Source organism: Rhinoraja longicauda, chromosome 20, assembly GCF_053455715.1.
Source record: "Rhinoraja longicauda isolate Sanriku21f chromosome 20, sRhiLon1.1, whole genome shotgun sequence".
Taxonomy (NCBI): Eukaryota; Metazoa; Chordata; class Chondrichthyes; order Rajiformes; family Arhynchobatidae; genus Rhinoraja; species Rhinoraja longicauda.
Window position 1 is genome coordinate 21,044,193 of NC_135972.1, and position 25,728 is coordinate 21,069,920.

A 25,728-nucleotide genomic window follows, 5' to 3' on the forward strand; every position below is an offset into this window, starting at 1 on the left:
TCCACAGACGGATATGGGAGCCAAATCATTGGGTATTTTTAAGAGGGACATTGGTAGATACTTGATTAGTACGGGTGTCAAGGGTTATGGGGAGAATGGAGGAGAATGGGATTGAGAGGGAAAGCTAGATCAGCCATGATTGAATGGCCTACTTCTGCCTCTGTGACTTGAGAATTAGAGAATTCAATGTTCATATCGAAGATAGACGCAATAAGCTGGAGTAATTCAGTGAGTCAAGCAGCATCTCTGGAGAGAAGGAATGGGTAATGTTTTGGGTAGAGACCCTTCTTCAGACTGGTCAGGGGAAAGGGAAACGAGAGATATAGACGATGATGTAGAGAGATAAAGGACAATGAATGAAAGATATGCAAAAAAGTGACGATGATAAAGGAAACAGGCCATTGTTAGCTGATTGTTGGGTGAAAATGAAAAGCTGGTGTGACTTAGGTGGGGGAGGGATGGAGAGAAGGAATGCCAGGCTTACTTGAAGTTAGCGAAATCAATATTCATACCACTGTGCTGTAAGCTGCCCAAGCAAGATATGAGATGCTGTTCCTCCAATTTACGTTTAACCTCACTCTGACAATGGAAGAGACCTAGGACAGAGAGGTCAGTGTGAGAATGGGAAGGAGAATTAAAGTGTTTAGCTATCGCGAGATCAGGAAGGTTCAGGCGGACTGAGCGAAGGTGTTTAAGGAAACGATCGCCCAGTCTACGTTTTGTCTCGCCGATGTATAAGAGTCCACATCTTGAACAATGGATATAGTGGATCAGATTGGAGGAGGTGCAAGTGAACCTCTGCCTAACTTGAAAGGACTGTCGGGGTCCCTGGACAGAGTCAAGGGAGGAGGTAAAGGGACAGGTGTTGCATCTCCTGCAGTTGCTGGGGAAGGTACCTGGGAAGGGGGTGGTTTGGGTGGGAAGGGATGAGTTAACCAGGGAGTTGCGGAGGGAACGGTCTCTGAGGAAGGCGGAAAGGGGTGGAGATGGGAAGATGTGACTAGTAGTGGGATCCCGTTGGAGGTGGCAAAAATGTTGGAGGATTATGTATTGTAAGCGACAGCTGATGGGGTGAAAGGTAAGGACTAAGGGGACTCTGTTACGACAAGGGGGAGGGGGAGCGAGGGCGGAGCTGTGGGGTACCGAGGAGACACGAGTGAGGGCCTCATCTATGATGGGAGTGGGGAATGTCCTGGTATGGAACACATAATTTTGGGTGCAGATGGAGGAATTGGGAGTAGGGAATAGAGTCTACGCAGGAAGTAGGGTGGGAAGAAGTGTAGTCAAGATAGTTGTGGAAGTCAGTGGATTTGTAATAGACGTCATTCGATAAATGTTTATACCGTTGGGTTGTAAGCGAGGCAAGCAGAGTCTGAATGCTGTTCCTCCACTTTGCGTGTGGCCACACACTGGCAAAGGAGGAGGTCCAGGACAGAACGGTCAGTATGGAAGTGGGAAAGGGAGTTGAAATGGTTGGCAAATGGGAGATCCCACAGACCTAGGCTGACCGAACAAAACTCAGGCTGTTGGGTATCATGGGGCCAGAGGCCATATCCTGAGAATAAAAGGACGTAGGTTCAGAAAGAAGATGAGGAGAAATTTCTTTATAGTCAAACAGTGGTAAATTTCTGGAATTCATTGCCACAGACAAGCTCTGGAGGCCAAGTCATTGGGTATTTTTAAGGCTGAGCTCGACAGTTTCTTGATTGTAAGAATGTCAGGGGTTATGGAGAGAAGGCAGCAGACTGGGATTGAGAGGGAAAGATAGATCAGCCATGATTGAATGGCGGAGTAGACTTCATGGGCCGAATGACCTAATTCTGCTCCTAGAACTTATAAACCTACGAACTGAGTTCGTTCTGCAAACTGCCCATTCCACCCACAGTCGGAGCAACCCGAGACTCCTTGCTTTGAGCTCGAAATGCATTTATTGTACTGGTGTGTTTATCTGCTGTGCAGAAAGTCTGACGTAAATTAAAATGCCAAGTTCAGTAAATGTCCAGAGCACTATCCTTTCAGAAGGTAAATTGTTTCTTCGAGCAAGAGAGCGATGGCAACGATTTAGCCTCATGTGTTCAATCGCAGGGCATAAATTAGATGCTCCCTTTACTCATTTCCAAATCAGCAATCCTGGCAAAGATAAGAGCAGATGCAGCATAATTTTCATATTTATTGCAGTTGATGCATTTAAACTCCGTGAACAGAGGGAGCTGTGTGTGGCTTTTAGAGCTTCTTTAGGCCTTTAGCCTTTAGAGATACAGCGCAGAAACAGGCCCTTCGTCCCACCAAGCCCACGTCCGCCAGTGATCACCCCGTACACTAGCACGATCCTACACACTAGGGACAATTTTTTTTTTTACAACTTACCGAAACCAATTAACCTACAAACCTGGATGTGTTTGGAGTGTGGGAGGAAACAGGAGCACCCGGAGAAAACCCACACGGTCACAGGGAGAATGTGCAAACTCCGAACAGACAGCACCCGTAGTCAGGATCGAACCCGGGTCTCTGGCCATGTGAGGCAGCAACTCTACCGCTGCGCCACCGTGCTGCCCACTTCAAAGAGTGTTTGGCCAATGAAGATACTGTGGCAATGTAACAGATGCCTGCTCTGCAAGCCATTGCAAACAGCAGTCCTGGGACCCATTAAGGAGGCCATTTGGCCTGTCAGGTCCATGCTGGCCCCTGGTAGAGCAACCAGATGAGTACCTTTCCTTTAGCGTTAAAAATCTGAACATAGAACACCTAGAGGATAGAACGGTACAGCACAAGAACAGGCCCTTCTTCCCACAGTCTGTGTCCAACACGACACCAAGACTAACTCTTTCTGCTTGCACATAATCCACATCCCTCCATTCCCTGGAGTAACTCAGTGGGACAGGCAACATCTCTGGTTCGAAGGAACGGGTGACGTTTCGGGTCGAGACCCTTCTCCTATCCTGAGAAAAAGGATGTAATGGTCTACCCTATCCATGTCTCTCATCATTTTATATATTTCTATCGGGTCTTCCCTCAACCTCTAGTGTTCCAGGAAAAATAATCCAAGTCCATCCAAACTCTGACTATAAAGTCTTTGAGGCTTAGAGACAATGTGCAGGGCAAGTTTTTTTTACACATAGTGGTGTGTGCCTGGAACCAGGGGTGGTGGTGAAGGCAGATGCGATAGTGGTGTTCAACAGGGTTTCATATGGGCACATGGATGAGCAAGGAATGGAGGGATTTAGATCATGGTTTAGATTTTAGACTTTAGAAGTACAGTGTGGAAACAGGCCCTTCGGCCCACCAACTCTGCACCGACCAGCGATCACCCCGTACACTAGCACTATCCTGCACTCCAGGGACAATTTACAATTTACAGAAGCCAATGAACCTACAAACCTGTAGATCTTTGGAGTGTGGGAGGAAACCGGAGCACCCGGAGAAATCCCATGCAGACGCAGGGAAAACGTACAATCTCCGTCCATTCATCACCCGCAGTCAGTATCGAACCCGGGTCTCTAGCGCTGTAAGGCAGCAACTCTACCGCCGCGCCACTATGTCGCCCAGGCGGATAAGAGTTGGACTTGGCATCATGTTCAGCGAGGACAGTGTGGGCCGAAGGGTCTGTTCTGGTGCTGTACTGTTCGATCTTCTGTGATATTCCACAGTGACTGATTAACGACCATCTGCTTTACGATTCATTCACACCTATAGGTGACCCCAGACTCACTAACACTCATGGTTGCCTCATTTACTCGGGGGGAAATTGGACAATAAATGTCAGCATTTCCTCTGACCTCCCCTTCCTTTCAACGACTAAATAAAGAAAAATGAACCAAGTGATTAGACATTTGACTCAAGACAACGTCCGCCCCACAGAACAAGCTAACTTCAATCTCAGGCCAGTAGCAGAGGATAAAAACCTTGGCTCGAGAAGATTATTATCATTATCGTCCCACCATTAGGTAATGCGAAGATCAAAGCAACAACACTAAAATCCAGTGAAGCATTAAAGCAGCTTTACAATTCTTATTTTGTCCCCGGGACTAATTGACATACACTAATGATCATCTCCACTCCTATTGAGCAGCCTTCAGATTTATAAATATGTGACTTGCACTTTTATTTCAATTTAAACAAATGCATCTTCCCACATCATTTGCAGATCAGACTGAACAACAAATAAACATAGCACTACATTCTGTAACTGTGCTGAATTATTTTTCAGATACTTTTTCAGGGGCGGCAACAGTACAGTGTCAGAGATCCCCGGTTCGATGCTGACTACGGGTGCTGTCTGTACAGAGTTTGTACGTTCTTCCAGCGACGGCGTGGGTTTTCTCCAGGTGCTCCGGTTTCCTCCCACATCCCAAAGACGTACCCGCAGGTTGGTAGGTTAATTGGCTTTGGTATAATTGTAAATTGTCCCTGGAGTGTGTAGGTTTGTGCTAGTGTACAGAATGAATAGTGTACTGGTCGGCATGGACCTGGTGGGCCAAAGGGCCTGTTTCTGTGCTGTATCTCTAAAGTAAAGTCTAAAGTAATGTGGGAGGAAACCGGAGCACCCAGAGGAAATCCACGTGGTAACAGGGAGAACGTGCAAACTCCACACAGACAGCACCCAAGGTCAGGATTGAACCTGGGTCTCTGGCACTGTAAGGCAGCGGCTCTACCCACTGCACTAGTGTACCGCCGTAATGTTCTTGGGTTATTAGTTGTCACAACCTAACTCCCATCACCAACAACTCAGGGGGAAGAACGCTAACCATACACTAGTGTCCGTAATTCCATTGACTAGACTGGGACTATTCATAGGGACTGGTGATAGAGAAAGTGTAACACGAAGCTCGATTGACCTCTTGGTCGAACAGTCGAGTGTTTTCTTTAATGAGGCCCGTCTGTTGCACAGAGTGATGGAGCCTTACAGCACTGATTGTGTTGGCTGCTTTCCCGAGGCAGCGTGAAGTGTAGATGGAGTCGACGGTGGGGTCTGGTCTGTGTGATGGACCGGGATACATCCACAGCCCTCTGCAATTTCTTGCAGTCATGTGCATTCGGAGCAAACAGCAAAGAGGCATACATCGCCCGTCACTGCACCTGAGGTCAGGATCGAACCTTTGTCTCTGGAGCTGTGTGCAAGAAGCTCGAACAGCTGCTGCATTGTGCCGCCCGCAAATAAAAATCAATATCATCCTCTCTTATTAGCTCGATTTAGTTTGGTTTAGAGATACGGCATGGAAATAGGCCCTTCGGCCCACCGAGTCCATGCCGACCAGTGATCACCCGTACACAAGCACTATCTTACACTCAAGGAACAATTTACAGAAACCAATTAACCTACAAACCTGCACATCTTTGGGATGTGGGAGGAAACTGGAGCATTGCGAGAAAACCCATGCGGTCACACAGGGAGAACTTGCAAACCCTATCTAGGCAACACTCCTAGTCATAATCAAACTCGGGTCTCTGGCGCTGTAAGGCAGCAACTCTACCGCTGCACCACTGTGAGGGCTACTAATCTGGAAGAAACATGGGTTGTCTGCACTGAATAGACAATAGACAATAGACAATAGGTGCAGGTGTAGGCCATTCAGCCCTTCGAGCCAGCACCGCCATTCAATGCGATCATGGCTGATCACTCTCAATCAGTACCCCGTTCCTGCCTTCTCCCCATACCCCCTCACTCCACTATCCTTAAGAGCTCTATCTAGCTCTCTCTTGAAATCATCCAACGAACTAGCCTCCACTGCCTTCTGAGGCAGAGAATTCCACACCTTCATCACTCTCTGACTGAAAAAGTTCTTCCTCATCTCCGTTCTAAATGGCCTACCCCTTATTCTTAAACTGTGGCCCCTTGTTCTGGACTCCCCCAACATTGGGAACATGTTTCCTGCCTCTAATGTGTCCAATCCCCTAATTATCTTATATGTTTCAATAAGATCCCCCCTCATCCTTCTAAATTCCAGAATATGTGTGACAGGTCTTTAAATCCCAGACCACTGAATGTGAGACCACATTTGGAAAATTGTGTGCAGTTTAGGTCACCCTGAAAAGGAAATATGTTGTTCATTTGCAAAAAGTGCACAAATTTATGAGGATTTGTGAAGATTTATTTTGGCCCCCTTGCCCATGCCAATCAACATGTCCCATCTACACTCGTCCCACCTGTCTGCATTTGGCCCATGTCCCTCTAAACCTATCCTATCCATGTACCTGCCTCAATGCGTTTTAAACGTTGCGATAGTACCTGGCTCAACTACCTCCTCCAGCAGCTCGTTCCATACACCCACCACCCTTTGTGTAAGAAAGTCACCCCCTCTGGTTCCTATTAATGCTTCCCTCCCCTCACCTTAAACTCAGATCCTCTGGTTCTCTATTCCTCTAATCTGGGCAAAAGACTGTGTATTTACCCAATCTATTCCTCTCTTGATTTTGTACACCTCTATAAGATCACCCCTCATCCTTCTACACTCCAAGGAATAAAGCCCTAGCCTGCTCAACCTTTCCCTATAAGCCTGCTCAGCCTCTCTCTCTCTCTCTCTCCCAATGTTGGTTTATTAAGAAAAGACACAAGGTGCTGGAGTAACTCAGCGGGTCTGGCAGCATCTCTGATCTACGAGGTGCAGGCTAATAATCTTCAGGTTGGTTGAATTCATAACTTTCCAGAAGTGAGAAGCTTGGGCATTGTAAAACCATGCGAGAGATTGATGGAGACAAAATTGTGAAGCACTCCGAGACTAAAAACCACATATATATTTTAGAAAATCATGAATTAGTGAGGAGTTCAGGAGAATTCTCAGCACAGATTGAGGGAACGCAGAAAGGCGTTGTTAGGAGGGAATGGATGAAGTGATTTGGAGGGATGGATTTCAGGGGAAGCTGGATAAATCGCTATGGGACAAACAAATGGAAGGGAGAGGGTGTGTCGGGAGGAACTGCAGACGCTGGTTTACACCGAAGATAGACACAAAAAAACTGGTGTAACTCATTTTGAAATTCCTTGCTCTCTACATACTTGGGAGACTGGTCCCTTAGAAATAGCTGTTGTGAAGCCAGCAGCCAGATAAGTGCAGTATTGACTAAACAAACCGCTTAGCAAAGGTTACTTTGCTGGTTTATACCAAAGATAGACACAAAATGCTGGAGTAACTCAGCGGGTCAGGCAGCATCTCTGGAGAAAAGCAATAGATGACGTTTCAGGTTGAGGCACTTCCTCAGACTGAGAGTCAGGGGAGAGGCAAATGAGAGGTATGTAAAGGTATATTGAAAAAAAGCGAATGAAAGGGCTTTGATTTGTGTTTTTGCATACATTTCATTCATTTTGTCTGTGTACCTTTTCATTTCCACAGTTTCCCTCTCCCCTGACTCTCAGTCTGAAGAAGGGTCTAGACCTGAAACATCACCTATTCCTTTTCTCCAGAGATGCTGCCTGACCCGCTGAGTTACTCCAGCACTTTGCGTCTATGAAGGGAGAGGGTGATGGGAATGATGATGGATGGAACGATGATGCCTTGGAGAAAAGGCACAGTACTGACACTTCCGACAAGCTTCCTTCTCTCAAACACTGTCTGGCTTTGCTAAAAATGTTGATGCTTTTCCCTTTTATTTTTAAAACTGCCCCAGAGCCTGCCAGCTTTGTTCAGTTCAAATGCTAATCAATGCCGAGGAAGCAAGACATTAAACAAAAATTGCAGACATAGGACGCTGAACAAATTATTGATTTTCTTCTTCAATGATTTAACAGTAATTATGAAGGGATGTCAAACAAAGCCACACGTTGCATTTATACACAATTATCCATGTTACGGGTGTTAATTAGGGGCTACTCGCAACAATGAAGAGTTTAATTTATTCTCTTGTCCATTCTGTCAAATCAGGTGTGATGCTGGCTTCCCTTGACTGCTCATTTCTCTGTAACATCACAAAAATTTGGAACGGGATACCCTGGACCCAGAGCTTGGTTAATCCATCCCTCCAAGATGGTGGAAAGGGTTAAATGCCCGAGGATGAGTCATACAACACGGTAACAGGCCCTTCGGCACAACTACTCCATGCCGACCAAGGTGTCCCATCTAAACTCCATATCCCTCTCAACCTTTCCTTCTGTATACCTATCCTTCCTGCACCATCGGAATCTCACTCCCAATCTTACTACCAGTTAGCTGGACATTGCTGTATCACCTGACCTTCAGGAAAGGTCCTTCCAGACCAAGACCTTTGACCCAGAGTCCATCAGGCAGTGGTCAGCACGAAACATCCTGTAGGCACTGCAGGGAAAGGACTCGATGGACCCTGTGGCATGGCTCCCTGAGCTTGTCTGGTGAAATGCCTCATCGCCAGAACTCACCACAAGCACCAAGACCAGGTTTAGAGGGATATGGGCCAAATGCAGGCAGGTGGGACTAGTGTAGATGGGACATGTTGGTCAGCGTGGGCCACATTGAGCCGAAGGGCCTGTTTCTGCACTGTATGATTCTATGACTCTTTGACTATGACTATTTAAATGACATTTGGAGAGGCAATTGGATGGGAAAGGTTTAGATATATATGGGCCAAATGAGGCATCTTGGACAGTATGGACAGGTTGGGCCAAAGAGCCTGTTCCCGTGCTGTATGACTCTGACTGTATACAACCCCACACCAGTGGGACGTTGATTAGATGGCCCATCTCAGCTCCCTCCAGAGCTCACCGCCATCACAGGAAGCCGTCTCCATGTGACTTCAAGAAGGGCGGCACAATGGCACAGCGGTAGAACTGCTGCCTCACAACACCAAAAACCCTGGTTCGCGTCTGACCTCGGGCGCTGACCGTCTGGGTGGGCATCTGTCTTTGTGCACATTCTCCCTGTGACCGCGTGGGTTTCCTCCAGGTACTCTGGTTTCCTCCCATATCCAAAAGACGTGTGGGTTTGTAAGTTGTAGAAACAAGGAATTGCAGGTGTTGGAGTATCTTAGCAGCTATGGAGAAAATGGATAGGTGATATTTCAGGTCAGGACCCTTCCTCAGACTGATTATAGGGGGAGTGGGAGGGAGGGGATGGGGGGAGAATCCAGCCAATTATCACCCAGTTAGTCTACATTCATCAGCAAAGAACAGAGAACAGTGTAGCACAGGAGCAGGCCCTTCAGCCCACTTGGGCATAGGTTTATTATTGTCACGCGTACCGAGGTACAGTGAAAAGCTTTGTTTTGCACACTGTCCAAACCGATCAGATATAACATACCTAGAAACAGAAAGTTCAAACTCGGGTACAATAGGTGGAGCACAGGGGCAGATACAGAGTGCAGAATATAGTTCTCAGCATTGTCGCGCACCAGTTCCATAGACAAAGTCCAATGTCCTCATTGGGTGAGAGATGAATTGGGTTAGAGATGAATCGAACAGTGCCCGAGCTTATGGAATGCTGATAACAGAGAAGACAAATTCTTGTGGATTTGTGGGTCTGGATCAGAGCAGCAACGAATCTCACCTCGCCCGTCACAGCAAGAATGTTCTCTCGATTTTGCTGACTGCTTTGAATAGGAATTAGTTCAATCCTGACCTAGGGTGCTGTCTGTGTGGAGTTTGCACATTTTCCCTGTACCTCGGTTCACGTGCCTCGTGGATGCTCCAGTTTCCTCCCACATCCCAAAGTCGTACACGTTTGTAGGCTAAAGTGGCTTCTGGAAATTGTCCCTGGTGTGTACGATGCGAAAGTGGGTTAACATAGAACTAGTGTGAACGGGTGATGGATGGTCGGCGCGGATTCGGCGGGTGGGCGGGCTTCGTCCCATGCTGTATCTTAAACATTAACATGGCACGAGCAAGGCACCAATTTCAAACAAAGAATCAAAATGTTACGCAGCGTGGAAACAGGCCCTTCAGCCCGACTTGCCCACACTGACTAACATGCCCCATCAACACTAGTCCCAGCTGCCTGCATTTGGCCCATATCTCTCTAAACCTTTCCTAGCCATGTCCAAAGAGAGACTTTAATTTCTACAGCTCCTTTCTCGAGCCTTGGTGTTTACTGCATAGATGTGCCAAGTATTCCTGAACTATTCCTGAACTAGTGGGTGGGTTATTGGTTTATTATTGGTATTGGTATTGGTTACTATTGGTATTTCCCACAGAGGATGGTGGGTATACGGAACGAGCTGCCAAAGGAGGTAGTGGAGGCAGGTACAAAGACCTTTTTTTCCCCCCAAAAATAAACTTTATTCAGAATTTTAAAATATACAAAACAAGAACAGTGCAAAAACTCTTCCAACATTCTCAAGTTTATACATTAATTAGTGTTTTATTCGGTAGTGTTCACATTATCCTTGAACCAGGCACCCTTGCCACTCATGTGCCCCCTAGGGTGATATCCCTTCCCTTGTTTGAGGGGTGTTTCCACCACATTCTGCCCCTCAATGTCCAGCAGCGGAAGGACCCTAGACTGTGGTCCTCCCCCACAGGGCCTTGGCGTTGGCTGCACCGAGCTTCAGTGCGTTCCTCAGCACGTACTCCTGCAGTCTGGAGCGGGCCAGTTGGCAACATTCCCCGACGGACATCTCACTCAGCTGGGAAGTCAACAAGTTTCGGGCCGACCAAAGAGCGTCTTTCACTGAGTTGATGACCTTCCAGACTCGGCCCGGTGCATTTACCCGATCTATTCTTCTCATAATCTTGTACACCTCAATAAGATCACCCTCATCCTCCTGCACTCCAAGGAATAAAATCCCAGCCTGCTCAACCTCTCCCTATAGCTCAGGCCCTCGGGCCCTGGCAACATCCTCGTAAATCTTCTCTGTACTATTTCCAGCTTGAAAGCATCTTTCCTAGTACACAGTGACCAAAACTGAACACAGTACTCTAAATGTGGCCTCACCGATGTCTTATACAACAATGTACAACAATAGGACCTGCCTCAACCACCTCCACAGGCATATTCCCACCACCCTCCTGGGATACAGCGTTTTTAATATTCCTCAGCTCTCTGAGGATTGACTGATGATATTTCATCTTTACTTTGGAATTTACTTTAGAGATACAGTGTGGAAACAGGCCCTTCGGCCCACCGAGTCCATGCGATCACCCTGTACACTAGCCCTATCCAACACACTGGGGACAATCTTTACAATTTTACCAAAGCCAATTAACCGACAAACCTGCACGTCTTTGGAGCATGGGAGGACACCGGAGCACCCGGAGAAAACCCACGTGGTCACAGGGAGAACGTACCACAGGCAGCGGCCGTAGTCAGGATCGAACTGGCGCTGTGAGGCAGCAACTCTACCACTGCTCCACTGTCAGAATATGTGGACGTGGAAAGCCTTTTTAGCATCAAACTCAACGTTTATGATTTGCGTTCTTGTGGGTGTCAGGCAGCCAAGGTCACCACTCAGCCTTCTTGCTTTTTTATCGTTTACAAATGATTGCTTTGTTACCGTCCTATTTGGTGCCGTTGAGTTTGCAGTAAGGCGACTTTTCTTCCCCGTCTTCGGGGAAATTGCTATCAAGGTGTGATTTTGAGCAGTTATTTTCCCATTTATCACTGGGCAGCTTTGCCAAGGTCTGAAGGACAAAAATCAATACTTAAGTAACACTCCATTTTGCGATTCTTGTTTCACTTTGTGGCGATCACCCAGAGGTCCGTTTAGGTCATGGGCTTTGCAATATCACGAGGCTGACGCAATAATAAAGAACGCTATGTTATTCCCAAATCAGGTCTGCCTTTAAAGCTGCCTGATAGTCCACAAAAGAACTCAATCTATCATCGGACCATGACAGGTCCGTTCATGAACAGCACAGCACGCTGCTCCCCTCAGTCACAGAAGGGTTTGGATGAACAACTGGAACTCATCTAATGAGTCGTAGAAAGATGCAGCAAAGAAACTTGCCCTTCAGCCCAGCGAGTAAGGGTGGGGCAATAGTAGAGATGTTGCCTTACAGCGCCAGAGACCCGCATCCGATCCTGACCTCGGGTGATGTCTGTACGGACTTTGCTGGAAAAGGGGGAAAATTTATTCCTGCCAAGCATCTTCTACCTGTTCCCTTTTCCAGTTTCCCTTCTCCCTCCCCCCCCCCCCCACACAATCAGTCTCAATCCAAAACGTCACCTATCCATGTTCTCCAGAGATGACCGGCTGAGTCACTCCATCACTTTGTCTCATTTTGTGTGTTAACCAGTGTCCGCAGCTCCTCGTTTCTGTATTCTAGGTTCACCACCCTCTGTGTGAAAAGATTGCCACCTCACGTTCCCATTAAACCTTGGATTAGCTCTATCATGGTCCAGGGCTCAACGCCATCACAGGGTGCCGCGTGGGTTAGGGCAGGCGTTCCCAACCTATATCGTGCCGTTTACCCCTTTGCAACTTTTCGAAAGTAATTTTACCCCCACCCTGTTTTGTTCAGTAACTTGAGTTTACACTTAAAGCGACCGACAAAGGGGAAATTTTAAAATACTGTTTTTAACATTATTATTTTAAGTTCAAATAACAACAATAATAGCACATAACAATGTTATTTCACTTATTTATGAACAACTACTGATGAACAGATACCGGGATACCAGAACCAAACACAGTCAGTCAATATCTACAAATCCAGAATCAACAAATTTATCCTCTGGGTGGGAGAAACGTATCCCCTGGGTGGGCGAAATTTACCCCCTGGGTAGGCGAAGTTTACCCCCTGGGTAGGAGAAGTTTACCTCCTGGGTAGGAGAAGTTTACCCATGGGTAGGAGAAGTTTACCCCCTGGGTAGGAGAAGTTTACCCATGGGTAGGAGAAATTTACCCCCTGGGTAGGAGACGTTTACCCATGGGTAGGAGAAATTTACCTCCTGGGTAGATTTACCCTAGGTTGGGAACCCTTGGGTTAGAGAGGATTTGTTGTGCAAAGAGGTTGGACAGACTTAGATTATTTCGTCCAGAGGTTGAGGGAAGATCTGATAGAAGATTTTTAAATTATGGGAGGCATAGAGAGGGTCGACAGTCAGGACATTTTTCTGAGGGTGAAAGATCAAAGACCAGAGGGTACAGCTTCAGGGTGAAAGGGGCAAAGTTGAAAGGAGATTTGCAGGGCATGGATTTTTACACAGTTAGTAGTGAGTGCACGTCTATCCATGTGTATTTTTACACAGTTAGTAGTGAGTGCACGTCTATCCATGTGTATTTTTACACAGTTAGTAGTGAGTGCACGTCTATCCATGTGTGTTTTTACATAGTTAGTAGTGAGTGCACGTCTATCCATGTGGATTTTTACATAGTTAGTAGTGAGTGCACATCTATCCATGTGGATTTTTACACAGTTAGTAGTGAGTGCACGTCTATCCATGTGGATTTTTACACAGTTAGTAGTGAGTGCACGTCTATCCATGTGGATTTTTACACAGTTAGTAGTGAGTGCACGTCTATCCATGTGGATTTTTACACAGTTAGTGGTGGATGCATGCCTATCCATGTTCTCCGGGGATGCTGCTAGACCCGTTGAGTTACACCAGCACTTTGCGTAGTCCTGGTCAACCTCTAAACCTCTTCTGCAAACTACTCCTGCTTTCAACGTGCGTACCTTTAGTTTTGTTTTTAGCTTAGAGATATAGTGAGGCAACAGGCCCTTTGGCCCACCAAGCCACCACTGACCAACCATCACCCTGTACACTAGCACTAGCCCACACACAAGGAACAATTTACAGAAGACAATTAACCTACAAACCTGCACGTCTTTGGTATGTGGAAAGAAACCGGAGCGCCCGGAGAAGACCCACGTGGAGAAAACCCACAGGCAGAGCGTGCAAACTCCGTACAGACAGCACCTGTAGTCAGGATCGAACCCGGGTCTCTGACGCTGTAAGGAAGTAACTCTACCGCTGCGCCACCGTACTGCTCAAAATGTTCTATCTTTCAAACATTTATATATCTCCGCTTACGTGAGTTTTCAAGCTGCAAGCCTTGTGTTCCAACTTTAGCTACAATCCCCCCACCCCCCCTCTGTGTCTGTGAGAAAGGCAAACAGTGTGTGGGTCTGAGGCACTGCCTGCCTGCCTGCTCCCAGCCCTTTGCTGATTATTCACGCTGCTGCCTGTAATTCATGCGAGGGGCGAACCGGTCTGTCACCGAGTGAGAGGGAAGGAGAAATTATTTATCTTTGCAAACTGAGAGACTCTTCATCAAAGATTCAACGTCTCCTGCGATTTGGCGAGGAGGGAGAATAAACTAAAACGGCTTTCAATTAATTTCTATATAGCTCTGGCACACAATTAACATGCTGCCTTTGTGCAGCAACCCTCTGTCCATTGAGATTATTTCACGGTTGAATTGAGGTGAAGGTTGAGTGTCAACGGTGGAGCAATTAAACTTGTTTATGGGGCAGTGGGTGACGCACATCATTGACAAAAGGTCCTACCATTTGGAATCCCCCCCCCCCCCCCCCCCCCCCTGCCCCGACACCACTCGCCAACATCCCCATCCTTGCCTCGGCAAGGCCGCCAGCATAATCAATGGCCAGTCTCGCCCCAGACGCCCCCTCTTCTCCCCTCTCCCGTCAGGCAAGAGGTACAGAAGTGTGAAAACGCGCACCTCCTGATTCAGAGTCAGTTTCTTCCCAGCTGTTATCAGGCAACTAAGTCATCCTATCACCAACTAGAGAGCCACCCTGATCTCTCACCTACCTCACTGGAGACCCTCGGACTATCTTTAATTGGACTTTACTGGACTTTAACTTGCTCTACATAGAAACATAGAAACATAGAAAATAGGTGCAGGAGTAGGCCATTCGGCCCTTCGAGCCTGCACCGCCATTCAATATGATCATGGCTGATCATCCAACTCAGTATCCCGTACCTGCCTTCTCTCTATACCTCCTGATCCCTTTAGCCACAAGGGCCACATCTAACTCTCTCTTAAATATAGCCAATGAACTGGCCTCAACTACCTTCTGTGGCAGAGAATTCCACAGACTCACCACTCTCTGTGTGAAGAAATGCTTTCTCATCTTGGTCCTAAAAGACTTCCCCCTTATCCTTAAGCTGTGACCCCTGGCTCTGGACTCCCCAACATCGGGATACACTTCATACCCCTTCATTCTGCATCTGTACACTGTGGACGGCTTGATTGCCAGCATATAGTCTATTCGCTGACTGGATAGTATGAAACAAAAGAGCTTCTCACTGTACCTCAGCACACGTGATAATAAACTAAACTGAACCAAAAGATTTTGTTGCCTGCTCCAACATCTTCTCACCTGGCTTGGTGTCTATCAACGATGTGGCTGTTTGTGACAACCGGGAAGGTGTTAATTAAGTAGAAATGTATTCTGTGGCCGTGTGAGGGGATGTTTCCACAAGTGGGGGAGTCTAGGACCAGAGGGCGCAGCCTCAGAATAAAAGGACGCTCCTTTGGAAAGGAGATGAGGAGGAATTTCTTTAGCCAGAGGGTGGTGAATCTGTGGAATTCATTGTCGCAGACAGAGGGGGAGGCCAAGTCAGTGGGTATTTTTAAATCTGAAATTGATAGGTTCTTGATTAGTACTTGATCAGGGGTCATGGGGAGAAGGCAGCAGAGTGGGGTTGAGAGGGAGAGATAGATCGGCCATGATTGGATGGCGGGGTAGACTCAATGGGCCGAATGGCATAATTCAGCTCCTTCACAGTGTTGTTGTTTGCAGCCGCTGTACACAACCTTCCTACAGCAGGAAAACACACAATGGGGTGGGGAGTGAAGGGGGCACGGGTCAGAGAGGGGGTGTTGTGGGGGGATTACTACAAGTTGGAGAATCCAATACTCATACCGATATCCCCTGCAAACCTTTGGGATGGGATCTCCTTCCAGTGCCTCTCCCTCCCACCCCAATGTGCACACTATCTCTCACCCCCCGTCCCCTCCCCAGTCACCCTGCTCTCTTCCTGTGTACACTCATCTCCCGTCCCCTTCCCCCATTTCCTTTCCAACCTCCCTCTTTCTCCTCCCCTCTGTCCCCTTCCACCCATGTCCTTCCCTCCAGTTTTACATTTCACTCCTCCTCCTCTTCTCTCCTTATCTGACACCCTGTTTGTTGTCTTCTGTTCCCTTCCAGCCTTTGTCACTTACTCCACCCATCTGCCAATCACCCCCTTCACCCCTTTATCCACCTATCACTCACCAGGCTTTATCCGTCCCCCACCTCACTCTTCCAGCTTTCTCCCCCCCCCGCCCCCCCCTCCACTGAATCACTGAAGAAGGGTTCCGACCTGACAGGATATCTGCCCATTCTCTCCACAGATGCTGTCTGACCTGCTGAGTTCCTCCAGCATCTGCAGTTCCTCGTGTCTTCTGATAAGCATTCTTGCTCAGTTGATCCCACACATGACTCCAAACCACAACAGTGAGTCTGACCCGAAGGGTGCTGCATAATAGAGGTTAGAGCCACTGCCTCACACGACCAAAGTCCCCGGATCCATCTGGACCTTGGCTGCTGTCTGTGCGGAGTTTACACGTTCCCCCGTGACTGTGTGGGTTTCCTCCGGCCGCTCCGGTTCCCTCACACGTCCCATCACCAAGCCCCTCCCCTTCACCTGTATCCACCTATCACTTAAGATAAACACAAAGTGCTGGAGTAATTCAGCGGGTCAGGCAGCATCAGATTGAGAATGATCAGCCATGATCACATTGAATGGCGGTGCTGGCTCGAAGGGCCGAATGGCCTTCTCCTGCACCTATTTTCTATTGTCTATTGTCTATTATCACTGGAGAAATTGAATGGGTGATGTTTGGGGGATGGGATCCTTCTTCAGAATTTGGCTTCAATCTGAAGAAGGATACTGACCTGAAACGTTACCTATCCATTTTCTTCAGAGCTGCGTGTCTATCTTTGGTATAAACCAGCATCTGCAGTTCTTTGTTTTTCCACCTATCACTTGCCAGGCTTTGTCCCAGCCCCACCTTTCTTTTCCGGCTTTCTCCCCCCCCCCCCCCCCTCCCACCCCATCAGTCTGAAGAAGGGTCCCGACCCGAAGCGTTGCCTATCCATTCCCTCCACAGATGCTGCCTGACCCACTGGTGGAGTCACAGTTTCCGAATGGCTTTGCACTCCGTTTTTGCAAGCAGGGAGATTGCCAACACAGGCTGGCTGATGGAATTATTTTTAACTCAGGAAAAACAAAACGATGCTCATACCTTAAATAACACAAAACAGCAGAGCAGAGCCCTGCTTGTCGGCTAACAGCCCTGTGCACAGTAGCGCTGGGAAGCAAGTTAGGTGTCTCAAACTCTTTAACATATATTTATCCACACGAGGAGTTATAAAAATAGTTTTAGAATGACGATAAGTAAGGCTATGATGTGTAATTAACAGTCAATTAAAATATGCAAATTAAATCATGTAAGCATCAAATTTTCAGCTCTGTTTAACGTTTAATGTATCTTTAGGGAAAATGTTGTTTTGCGATTGCTGTTTTGGATGCATCAGTTAATCTGCAAACCAGATATAAGAATAAGAGACCCAGTCTTAATTTAAGTCAAGATTGCCCGAGGAAAAAGGGGACGCTTAATAGTGGGAGGTTAGTAAAATCTTTCTTGACTTTGTCTGATCAAAGTGCCTGAACACCATAAATCATTCAGTATTAATGATCATCTGCTACCAACATATGCTAATCATGAGCTTACAGCCACAACATAAACAGGGGCGGACACAAGGGACAGCAGATGCTGGTTTACAAAGTAAAGACACAAAGTGCTGGAGGAACTCGGCGGGTCAGGCAGCATCTCTGGAGAGGATGGACAGGGGACGTTTCAAGTCGGGGCCCTTCTTCAGACTGATTGTAGTGGGGGGGGGGGGGGGGGGGGGGGGGGAGAGAAAGCTGGAAGAGAGGACAGAGCCTGGCAAATGATAGGTGGATAGACACTAAAAGCTGGAGTAACTCAGCGGGCCAGGCAGTATCTCTGGAGAAAAGGAATCGGTGACATTTTGTGTCTTTCTTCAGCATTAACCAGCATCTGCAGTTCCTTCCTACACAAGTGATAGGTGGATACAGGTAGGGGTGCAGGGTGGGGTGGGGGGGGGGGGGGTGGGGGGTTAATTGGCCGATGGGTTGTCAAAGACCAGAGATGTAAGGACCAAACGTATGAGGTAAGGGGAGATAAGGAGGGAAGAGGCAAGAAATGTAAAGGCAGATGAAGGGGGATAAGTGGAAGAGGGTGGGGGAAGGGAACAGTGGGTGGGGATTGTACAAGAAATGGATGCACACAGAGAAGAGGGGGGGGGGAGGGGGTGGGGGGGGGGGGGGGGGGAGTGGAGAAGGTATTACATCTCGGCAAGGCCACCAGCATCATCAAAGACCACTCTCACCCCAGTCACTCCATCTTTAATTTAGTTTAGTTTAGAGATACCGTGCAGAAACAGGCCCTTCGGCCCACCGAGTGGATGTGACCAGTTCACCCCTACACTACCACTATCCTACACACGAGGGCCAATTTTACAACTTACCAAAGCCAATTAACCTACAACCCTGTAGGTCTCTGGATTGGATTGTGGGAGGAAATCAGAGCACCCGGAGAAAACCCACGCAGCCCCAGGGAGAACGTACAAACCCCGTGCAGACAGCACCGGTAGTCAGGATCAAACCCGGGTCTCCTGCGCTGTGAGGTAGCAACTCTACCGCTTCGCCACTGTGCTGCCCTTGCAGAAAGTGAGAGGAGTTAAGGGTGTTGAGGACACATTCTGCAAGGCAGAGGAGAGTGGTAGTAGAAGGGACCTGATGGTGTCTCTTCAGGCAAGGACTGGAGGACATTGAGACCTTCCTGGTGGGGGATGGTGTAGAGGGACTGGACATCCTTTGTAAAGATGAGACAATGGGGGCCAAGAATTGAAAGTTATTGGAGAGTTGAAGGGCGTGTGAGGTGTCTTGGGATGTAGGTGGGTGAGGGACTGGGCAAGGGGGGATAGGATGGGATCAAGGGATGTGGGAGCTGAGTTCAGCGGGCATGAGCAGGCAGAGCAGGCAGTGGGCATGAGTAGACAGAGACAGAGACAGTGGGCATGAGCAGACAGAGACAGTGGGTCTGCCAGGGCAGTCCTGTTTGTGGTTTTTGTGAAGGAGACACAGAGGTGAGCAGTGCGGAGCTGGGGAACGATAAGATTGGAGGCTGTGGAGGGGCAGATCGCCGGAGGTGATAACCCCAGTAACGGTCTGGGGGATTATGTCCTGGTGCTCGTCTGTGGGGTCACGGTCAAGGGGAGGAATTGGGTTAGGTAGAGTCACAGAGCCACACAGCACGGAAACAACCCCTTGGCCCAACTTGCCCATGCTGACCAAAATGCTCCATCTACACTTGTCCCACCTGCCTGCGTTTGGTCCATATCCCACTAAACCTTTCCAGTCCATCAACCTGCCCAAATATCTTTTAAAGTTTGATACGTTGTGATCTAGGTTTTGTAAACTTTGGTGCTCTGTGATCTAATGCCATCTATCTTCAACCTCTTCGACAAAGTCTAGCACAAAGCAGCAGGGAAAATCTTGAAATGTGGAGTGAATATATATATTTCCAAAGGGAAAAAAATCTTCAGTTTAATTTAGTTTAGTTTAGAATTACAGCACAGAAACAGGCCCTTCAGCCCACTGAGTCCGTGCCGACCAGCGAGCACCCAGTGCACTAGCACTATCCTACACAATAGTGACAGATTACAGTTTTTACCAGAGCCAATTGACCTACAGACCTGCCAAATGTCTTTGGAGTGTTGCAGGAAACAGGAGCACCCTGGAAAACCCACGCAGTCCGAGGGAGAACGTACAAACTCCGTGCAGACAGCACCCGTATTCAGGTTCGAACCCGGGTTTCTGGCGCTGTGAGGCAGCAACTCTGCCGCCGTGCCACCGTACTGCTCCACTGAAGTTGTTCACAGCCCATTGAGTATTGGAGACCCATGTTCAATACCACTCTCACTCACCCTCACCCTCATTCACATTGACCTCCACAGTCACCTACAGGGGAATCGAGACTTAAAACTGCTCCGGCAATATTTGCTTCATGTAATACAGAACAGCTGGTCTCAGCGGGAACCTCCCGAGAATAATCTAACTGGAAATCATTCCTCTTTTTATTCTCTCCCCGCGTCACATTGATGCATCAAACTGGGTCGCTTGGGAACCCAACTAATTGGGAGATAAGGGAATGAAGGAACACAAACTGACTGCCTTCACAGTCCAGCAGCGTTGGGAAGGTCTCCTTCCCCTTTATAGTACAAACCCAAGATAGACACAAAATGCCGGAGTAACTCAATGAATTGGGCAGCATCTCCACAGAAAAGGAATAGGTGACATTTTGGGTCGAGACCCTTCATCAGTCTTTTGTGTTTATTTTCGGTGAAATCCAGCATCTGCAGTTCCTTCTTACAGACTAATGAAGGGTTTCGACCCAAAAAGTCACTGATTCCTTTTCTCCAGAGATCCTGCCTGACCCGCTGAGTTATTCCAGCGTTTTGCATCTATCTTCGGTGTAAACCAGCATCTGAAGTTCCTTTTTACCCACCTTACAAACGCATTTCATTTACTGTCTTTAGAATTTAGACTTTGGAGATACAGCGTGGAAACCGGCCCTTCGGCCCATCGAGTCTGCACTGACCAGCAATCACCGCGTACACTAGCACTATCCTACACACTGGGGACAATTTTACCGAAACCAATTAACTTACAAACCTCACACATCTTTGGAGTGTAGGAGGAAACCGGAGCACCCGGAGAAAGCCCATGCAGTCACAGGGAGAACGTACAAACTCTGTACAGACGGCATCTGTAGTCAGGATTAAACCCTGGTCTCTGGCACTGTGAGGCAGCAACTCTGCCGCTGCGTCACTGTGCCGCCCTAATGGGTCGAATGGTCTAATTCTGCTTCTATCTTATGATCTTAAGACCTCTGTGTTATTGCGTAAATGTGTCAATTAAGATGCAGCAAGCAACTTAATCCCAGACTGGTCCCGACCTGAAAAGTCACCTGTTACTGTAATGTTTTCCTGGATGCTGCCTGACCAGCTGAGCTAGTTTAGTTTTAGTTCAGTTTAGTTTATTGTTACCTGTACAGAGGTACAGTGAAAAGCTTCTGTTGCGTGCAACCAGTCAGCGGAAAGACAATACATGATTACAATGAAGCCATCCACAGTGTACAGTGCATAGTGTACACCAGCGCTCTGTGCCTTCTTTTGTAAACCAACGTCTGCAGTTGCTTGCCTCAACATCCTGGTGAATCTTTCCTGCACCCTTCCCAGCGTTGCCAGCCACGGCCACATTCTGAGAGCAAATAATTAAAGAAGAAACACTCTGCCGTGCGGCTAAATTCCAACGGACCAAACAGATCATTAATTCTTCTCGGTCTTTGAAGTGTGGAGATGAGAAACGCACTACAAAGTTGCCGTGCCATTAGTAAGCACTGAAGATAGGAAGAGGCACAGTTGCCAGAGGATGTCACAGTCAGAAGCTGATAGATGCGGTTCCAACTGTGTGCAGGCATATGGAGAGCTAATTCTGAGATGGAGACTGTGCTGGTGTGAAGAACGATGGGAAGGGTGCCAGATAGCTTTAGCCGCTGCCTCAGAGACAGAGCCCATGGTTCTGAGGAAGCTCGACAAACCAGGCCTTGGGCAAGACCGAAAAGTTCCCTGCCTCGAATCCCAGCTCATCGGGAACATTCCAAACTACCAGTTCAGCCATGTTCCAGTTGCCTGGGTTTATCCCAACTACAGCCGAGTTAACATCGCAATTTAGTTTGGCTTCTATGGTCACGTGTGGCGAGGTACAGTGATAAGCTCTTGTCTGTGTGCTGTCAAGCTGCAGAAGAGACTATACAGGACTGCAATCAAGCAGTCCACAGTGCACAAATAAAGGATAAAGTGTACAACATTTAGTGCAAGAATAAACACTGAAGTCTGATAAAGTCTGATTGAAGATATATCCAAGGTCTCCACTGAGGTAGATGGGAGGCCAGGACCGCACTCTGGATGATGAGAGGATATTTCAGTTACCTGACAACAGTTGGGAATGAACTGTTCCTTACTTTAGAGATACAGCACGGAAGCAGGCCCTTCATCCCACCACCGCGCCGACCATCGATCACCCCGTCCACGAGCACTATCCTACGCACTGGGGACAATTTACAATTTTACCAAAGCCAATTAATCTACAAACGCGCACGTCCTTGGAGTGTGGGAGGAAACCGGAAAACCCGGGGAAAACCCACGCGGTCACAGGGAGAACGTGCAAACTCCATACAGACAACACCCTGGGAAAAGGATCTAACTATCTACCCTATCTATGCCTCATAATGTTATATACATCTCCCCTCAACCTCGGGCATTCCAGAGAAAACAATCCAAGCCTGTCCAACCGCTCTGTAGTTTATTCCCCCTAATCTAGGCAGCACACTGGTAAATCTCTTCTGCATCCTCTCCAAAGTTACGTCGTTGACATTTCCAGCCTAGGAAAAGGGGTCTGACCGTTTACCCCATCAATGCCTTATATAATTTTGTATACTTTTATCAGGTCCCTCCTCAATTTTCTCCTCAGTTCCTTCAAAGCAACTCCTTCTACGTGGAACGTTTTGAGGGCATTTCTGAGGTAGGATGCTTTATGAGGCATCTCTTAAATGGAAAATGCACACGGGTGAGACACTCACATGGACACTGGCTGCAAGTTATCAAGCAGTTTACGTCTATTGGAGATAGACACAAAATGCTGGAGTAACTGAGCGGGTGAGGCAGCATCTCTGGACAAAAGGAATAGGTGACGTTTCGGGTCGAAACCCTTCTTCAGTTCAAGAGGTCAGATAAAAATGGCCAACAGCACAGCGTTAAATCAGGGCACCACATCCATGTATCTCAGATTAACCGCCGAATATTCCAATTGTCTGAAGAAGAGTTTCGACCTATTCCTTTTCTCCCGAGATGCTGCCTGACCCGCTGTGTTACTCCAGCATTTGGTGTCTATCTTAGCCGGAAGATTCATTCTACTTCAATTTTGGTATAAATCTCTTCCTGAAATTAAAGTAAAAATTAGCTCTTTTGTTAGCTTGTCAGTAATACTTATATGGAACTGAACGAGGCACGACTCAGAGCTGAGTGGTTGCTGGGAAGGTGTTGGGTTCACAGTCATCTCTGCTCACTGGGTACTGATCCATGAACAATAACATACAGCTGGTGGATTTAAGGAGACAGGTTGGGGGTTTAAAATCCTTCAGGATTAGTGCTGTGTAGCAAGGAAATAGCAAATCAACCCTTCATCCTCTTTCATCCAAAGGCTTAATATGAAACAGCAACCTGTCCAAAATGACAAATGTACAACCCGACATCTATTTATTGTGTTATTTTTAGATATACTTGTAAACTCAGTTTGCTCCTTAAGCGTTGCCACGGCAACGGGCCTGATTTACAAAAGGCAGCAACTAATGGGATATTAACTAGGTGGGAAAGGACTTCAGACTGATTTCCTCACAGATGCACACAAAAAGCTGGAGTAACTCAGCGGGACAGGCAGCATCTCTGGAGAGAAGGAATGGATGACGTTTCGGGTCGAGACACTCGTGGTTTTGAGATGCAGCTAAAAACCACAGTGCAATGCTCCGACTTATTCTTAAAACTTCAGGCACTCAGCATTGAGTAACGCTGCTGCAGTTATAGTCATAGAGTCATTCAACACGGAAAAGGGCCTTTCGGTCCAACTTGCCCAAGATACCTCATCTACACTAGTCCCAGCTGGCCACGTTTGGCCCAGAATGTTCACCTATCCATGTCCTCCACAGATGCAGAAGGGTTCCGACCCAAAACATCACCCGTTCCTGTCCTCCAGAGATGCTGCCTGACTCGCTGCCTTACTCCAGCACTTTGTATTTTGCTCAATATTCATTTCATCCCATCATGCCATACTTTCTCATTAAGTACTAGAGCAATACATCACAGCATAGCACCAAAACAGGCCCTTCGGCCCAACTCGCCCATGCCGACCAAGATGTTGCATCAACATTCGCCCATACCTGGCCCATATCTCTCTAAACCTTTCCTATACATGTACCTGTCCAAATGCTTTTTAAATGTTATTGTACCTGCCTCAACCACTTCCTCTGGCAGCTCGTTCCATACACCCACCACCCTCTGTGTCAAAAAGGTACCCCTCATGTTCCTATGAAATCTTTTCCCTCTCACCTTAAACCTATGTCCTCTGCTTCGTGATACCCCTACTCTGGGTAAAAAAACTGTGCATTCACCCCATCTTTCCCCCTCATGATTTAATACAATTTTTACGCAGTTTTATACAATTTAGGGATCTGTCCACACCCATTGTTGGGCTGCTTACGGGCACGGGATTAAGAAAGGTTACAGATAATAGACAACACTTCACTGTCTAACGTGCATAGGATTCCACCTGGCCATCCTCCATCAAGAGTCAAGAGTCCAATTATTTGTCACGTGTACTGACAACGGAACAATGAAGTTCTTCGTTGCTGCAGCTTTACAGGCCTGTACACATAGTACTCATAGATGACATAATAAATAATAACATTCAGTCAAAGAAAAAACAATACTAGTGCAAGAAAGCTTGAAGTTCATTGAACAGTACAGCACAGGAACAGGCCCTTCGGCCCACAGTGTCTGTGCTGTACATCATACCAAGCTAAACTCATCTCCTCTGCCTGTACGCGATCCATACCCCTCCATTCCCTGCATATCCATGTGCTTATATCAACGCCTCAAAAACACCACTGTTGAATCTGCCTCCACCACCATCCCTGGCAGCGCGTTCCAGGCCCCCACCACCCTCTGTGTAGAAAACTGGCCTCACACATCTCCTTTCAACTTTGACCCTCTCACCTCACAGCTGTGCCCTCTCGTGTTGGACATTTCCACCTTGGGAAAAAGGTTCTGACTGTCTACCTTTTCGATGCCTCCCATAATTTTATATATCAGATCTTCTATCAGATCTTCCCACAACCTCTACTGTTCCAGAGTAAACAATCCAAGTTTATACCTCCTATACAACCTCTCCAAAGATACACTCCAAAGACGTTTCGGTTTGTAGGTTAATTGGCTTGGTATAAATGTAAAAATGTCCCTAGCGTGTGTAGGGTAGTGTTAATGTGTGGGGATCGTTGGTCGATGCAGACTCAGTGGGCCTGTTTCCACGCTGCATCTCTAAGCTAAACTAAACTCTCCTCGTGGCCGAAACCCTCTAATCCAGGCAGCGTTCTGGTAAACCAGACAACCAGAATCTCATGTCAACAACAACACAGCTCCTCTGAAGGACCTTGGCCACAATTACATGTGGACCAAACCAGGTGAGTCAAAAGAAGGGCGACTCCATTCTCTGGTCAACGGAGATGAATTGTTGCAAAGATCTTCTGTGTCAGCCTTCCAACACGCAGCCATAGAATTAAACGGACGTTCCTTTAGAAAGGAGATAAGGAGGAATTTATTTGATCAAAAGGTGGTGAATCTGTGGAATTCATTGCCACAGACGGCTGTGGAGGCCAAGTCATTGGATAGTTTCAAGGAGGAGATTGACAGGTTCTTGATTAGTAAGGTTGTTGGAGATTATGGGGAGGAGGCAGGAGGATGGGGTTGAGGGGGAAAGATAGATCAGACATGGTGGAGTAGACTCGATGGACCGACTGGCCTAATTCTGCTCCTATGACTTATGAATTTATGAACTTATAAACCCAATTTGGATAGTTCCTCCCCATGTTTCGTCCCAATCATTGTTGGGAGGTATCATGGAGCCATTGAACAGTGCATGTTCACCAGTAATTGAGCAGCCATGATTGAATGGC

At 47.4% G+C, this 25,728-nt stretch overlaps 1 protein-coding gene across 7 annotated transcripts in view; it reads right to left on the minus strand.

The window, feature by feature from the left end:
* Positions 1-25,728, minus strand: part of LOC144603634 (synaptotagmin-A) — a 230,072-nt gene that overhangs the window by 96,657 nt on the left and 107,687 nt on the right. For 4 of the 7 annotated variants that reach the window (XM_078417149.1, XM_078417148.1, XM_078417151.1 and 1 more), the window contains one exon: positions 485-596. The exons of the other annotated variants lie outside the window; for them this stretch is intronic. In XM_078417149.1, coding sequence (XP_078273275.1) covers positions 485-510 — 26 coding nt within the window. In that variant the 5' untranslated portion in view covers positions 511-596. The remainder of the gene's footprint in view (positions 1-484; positions 597-25,728) is intronic. 7 annotated transcript variants of the gene reach the window in all.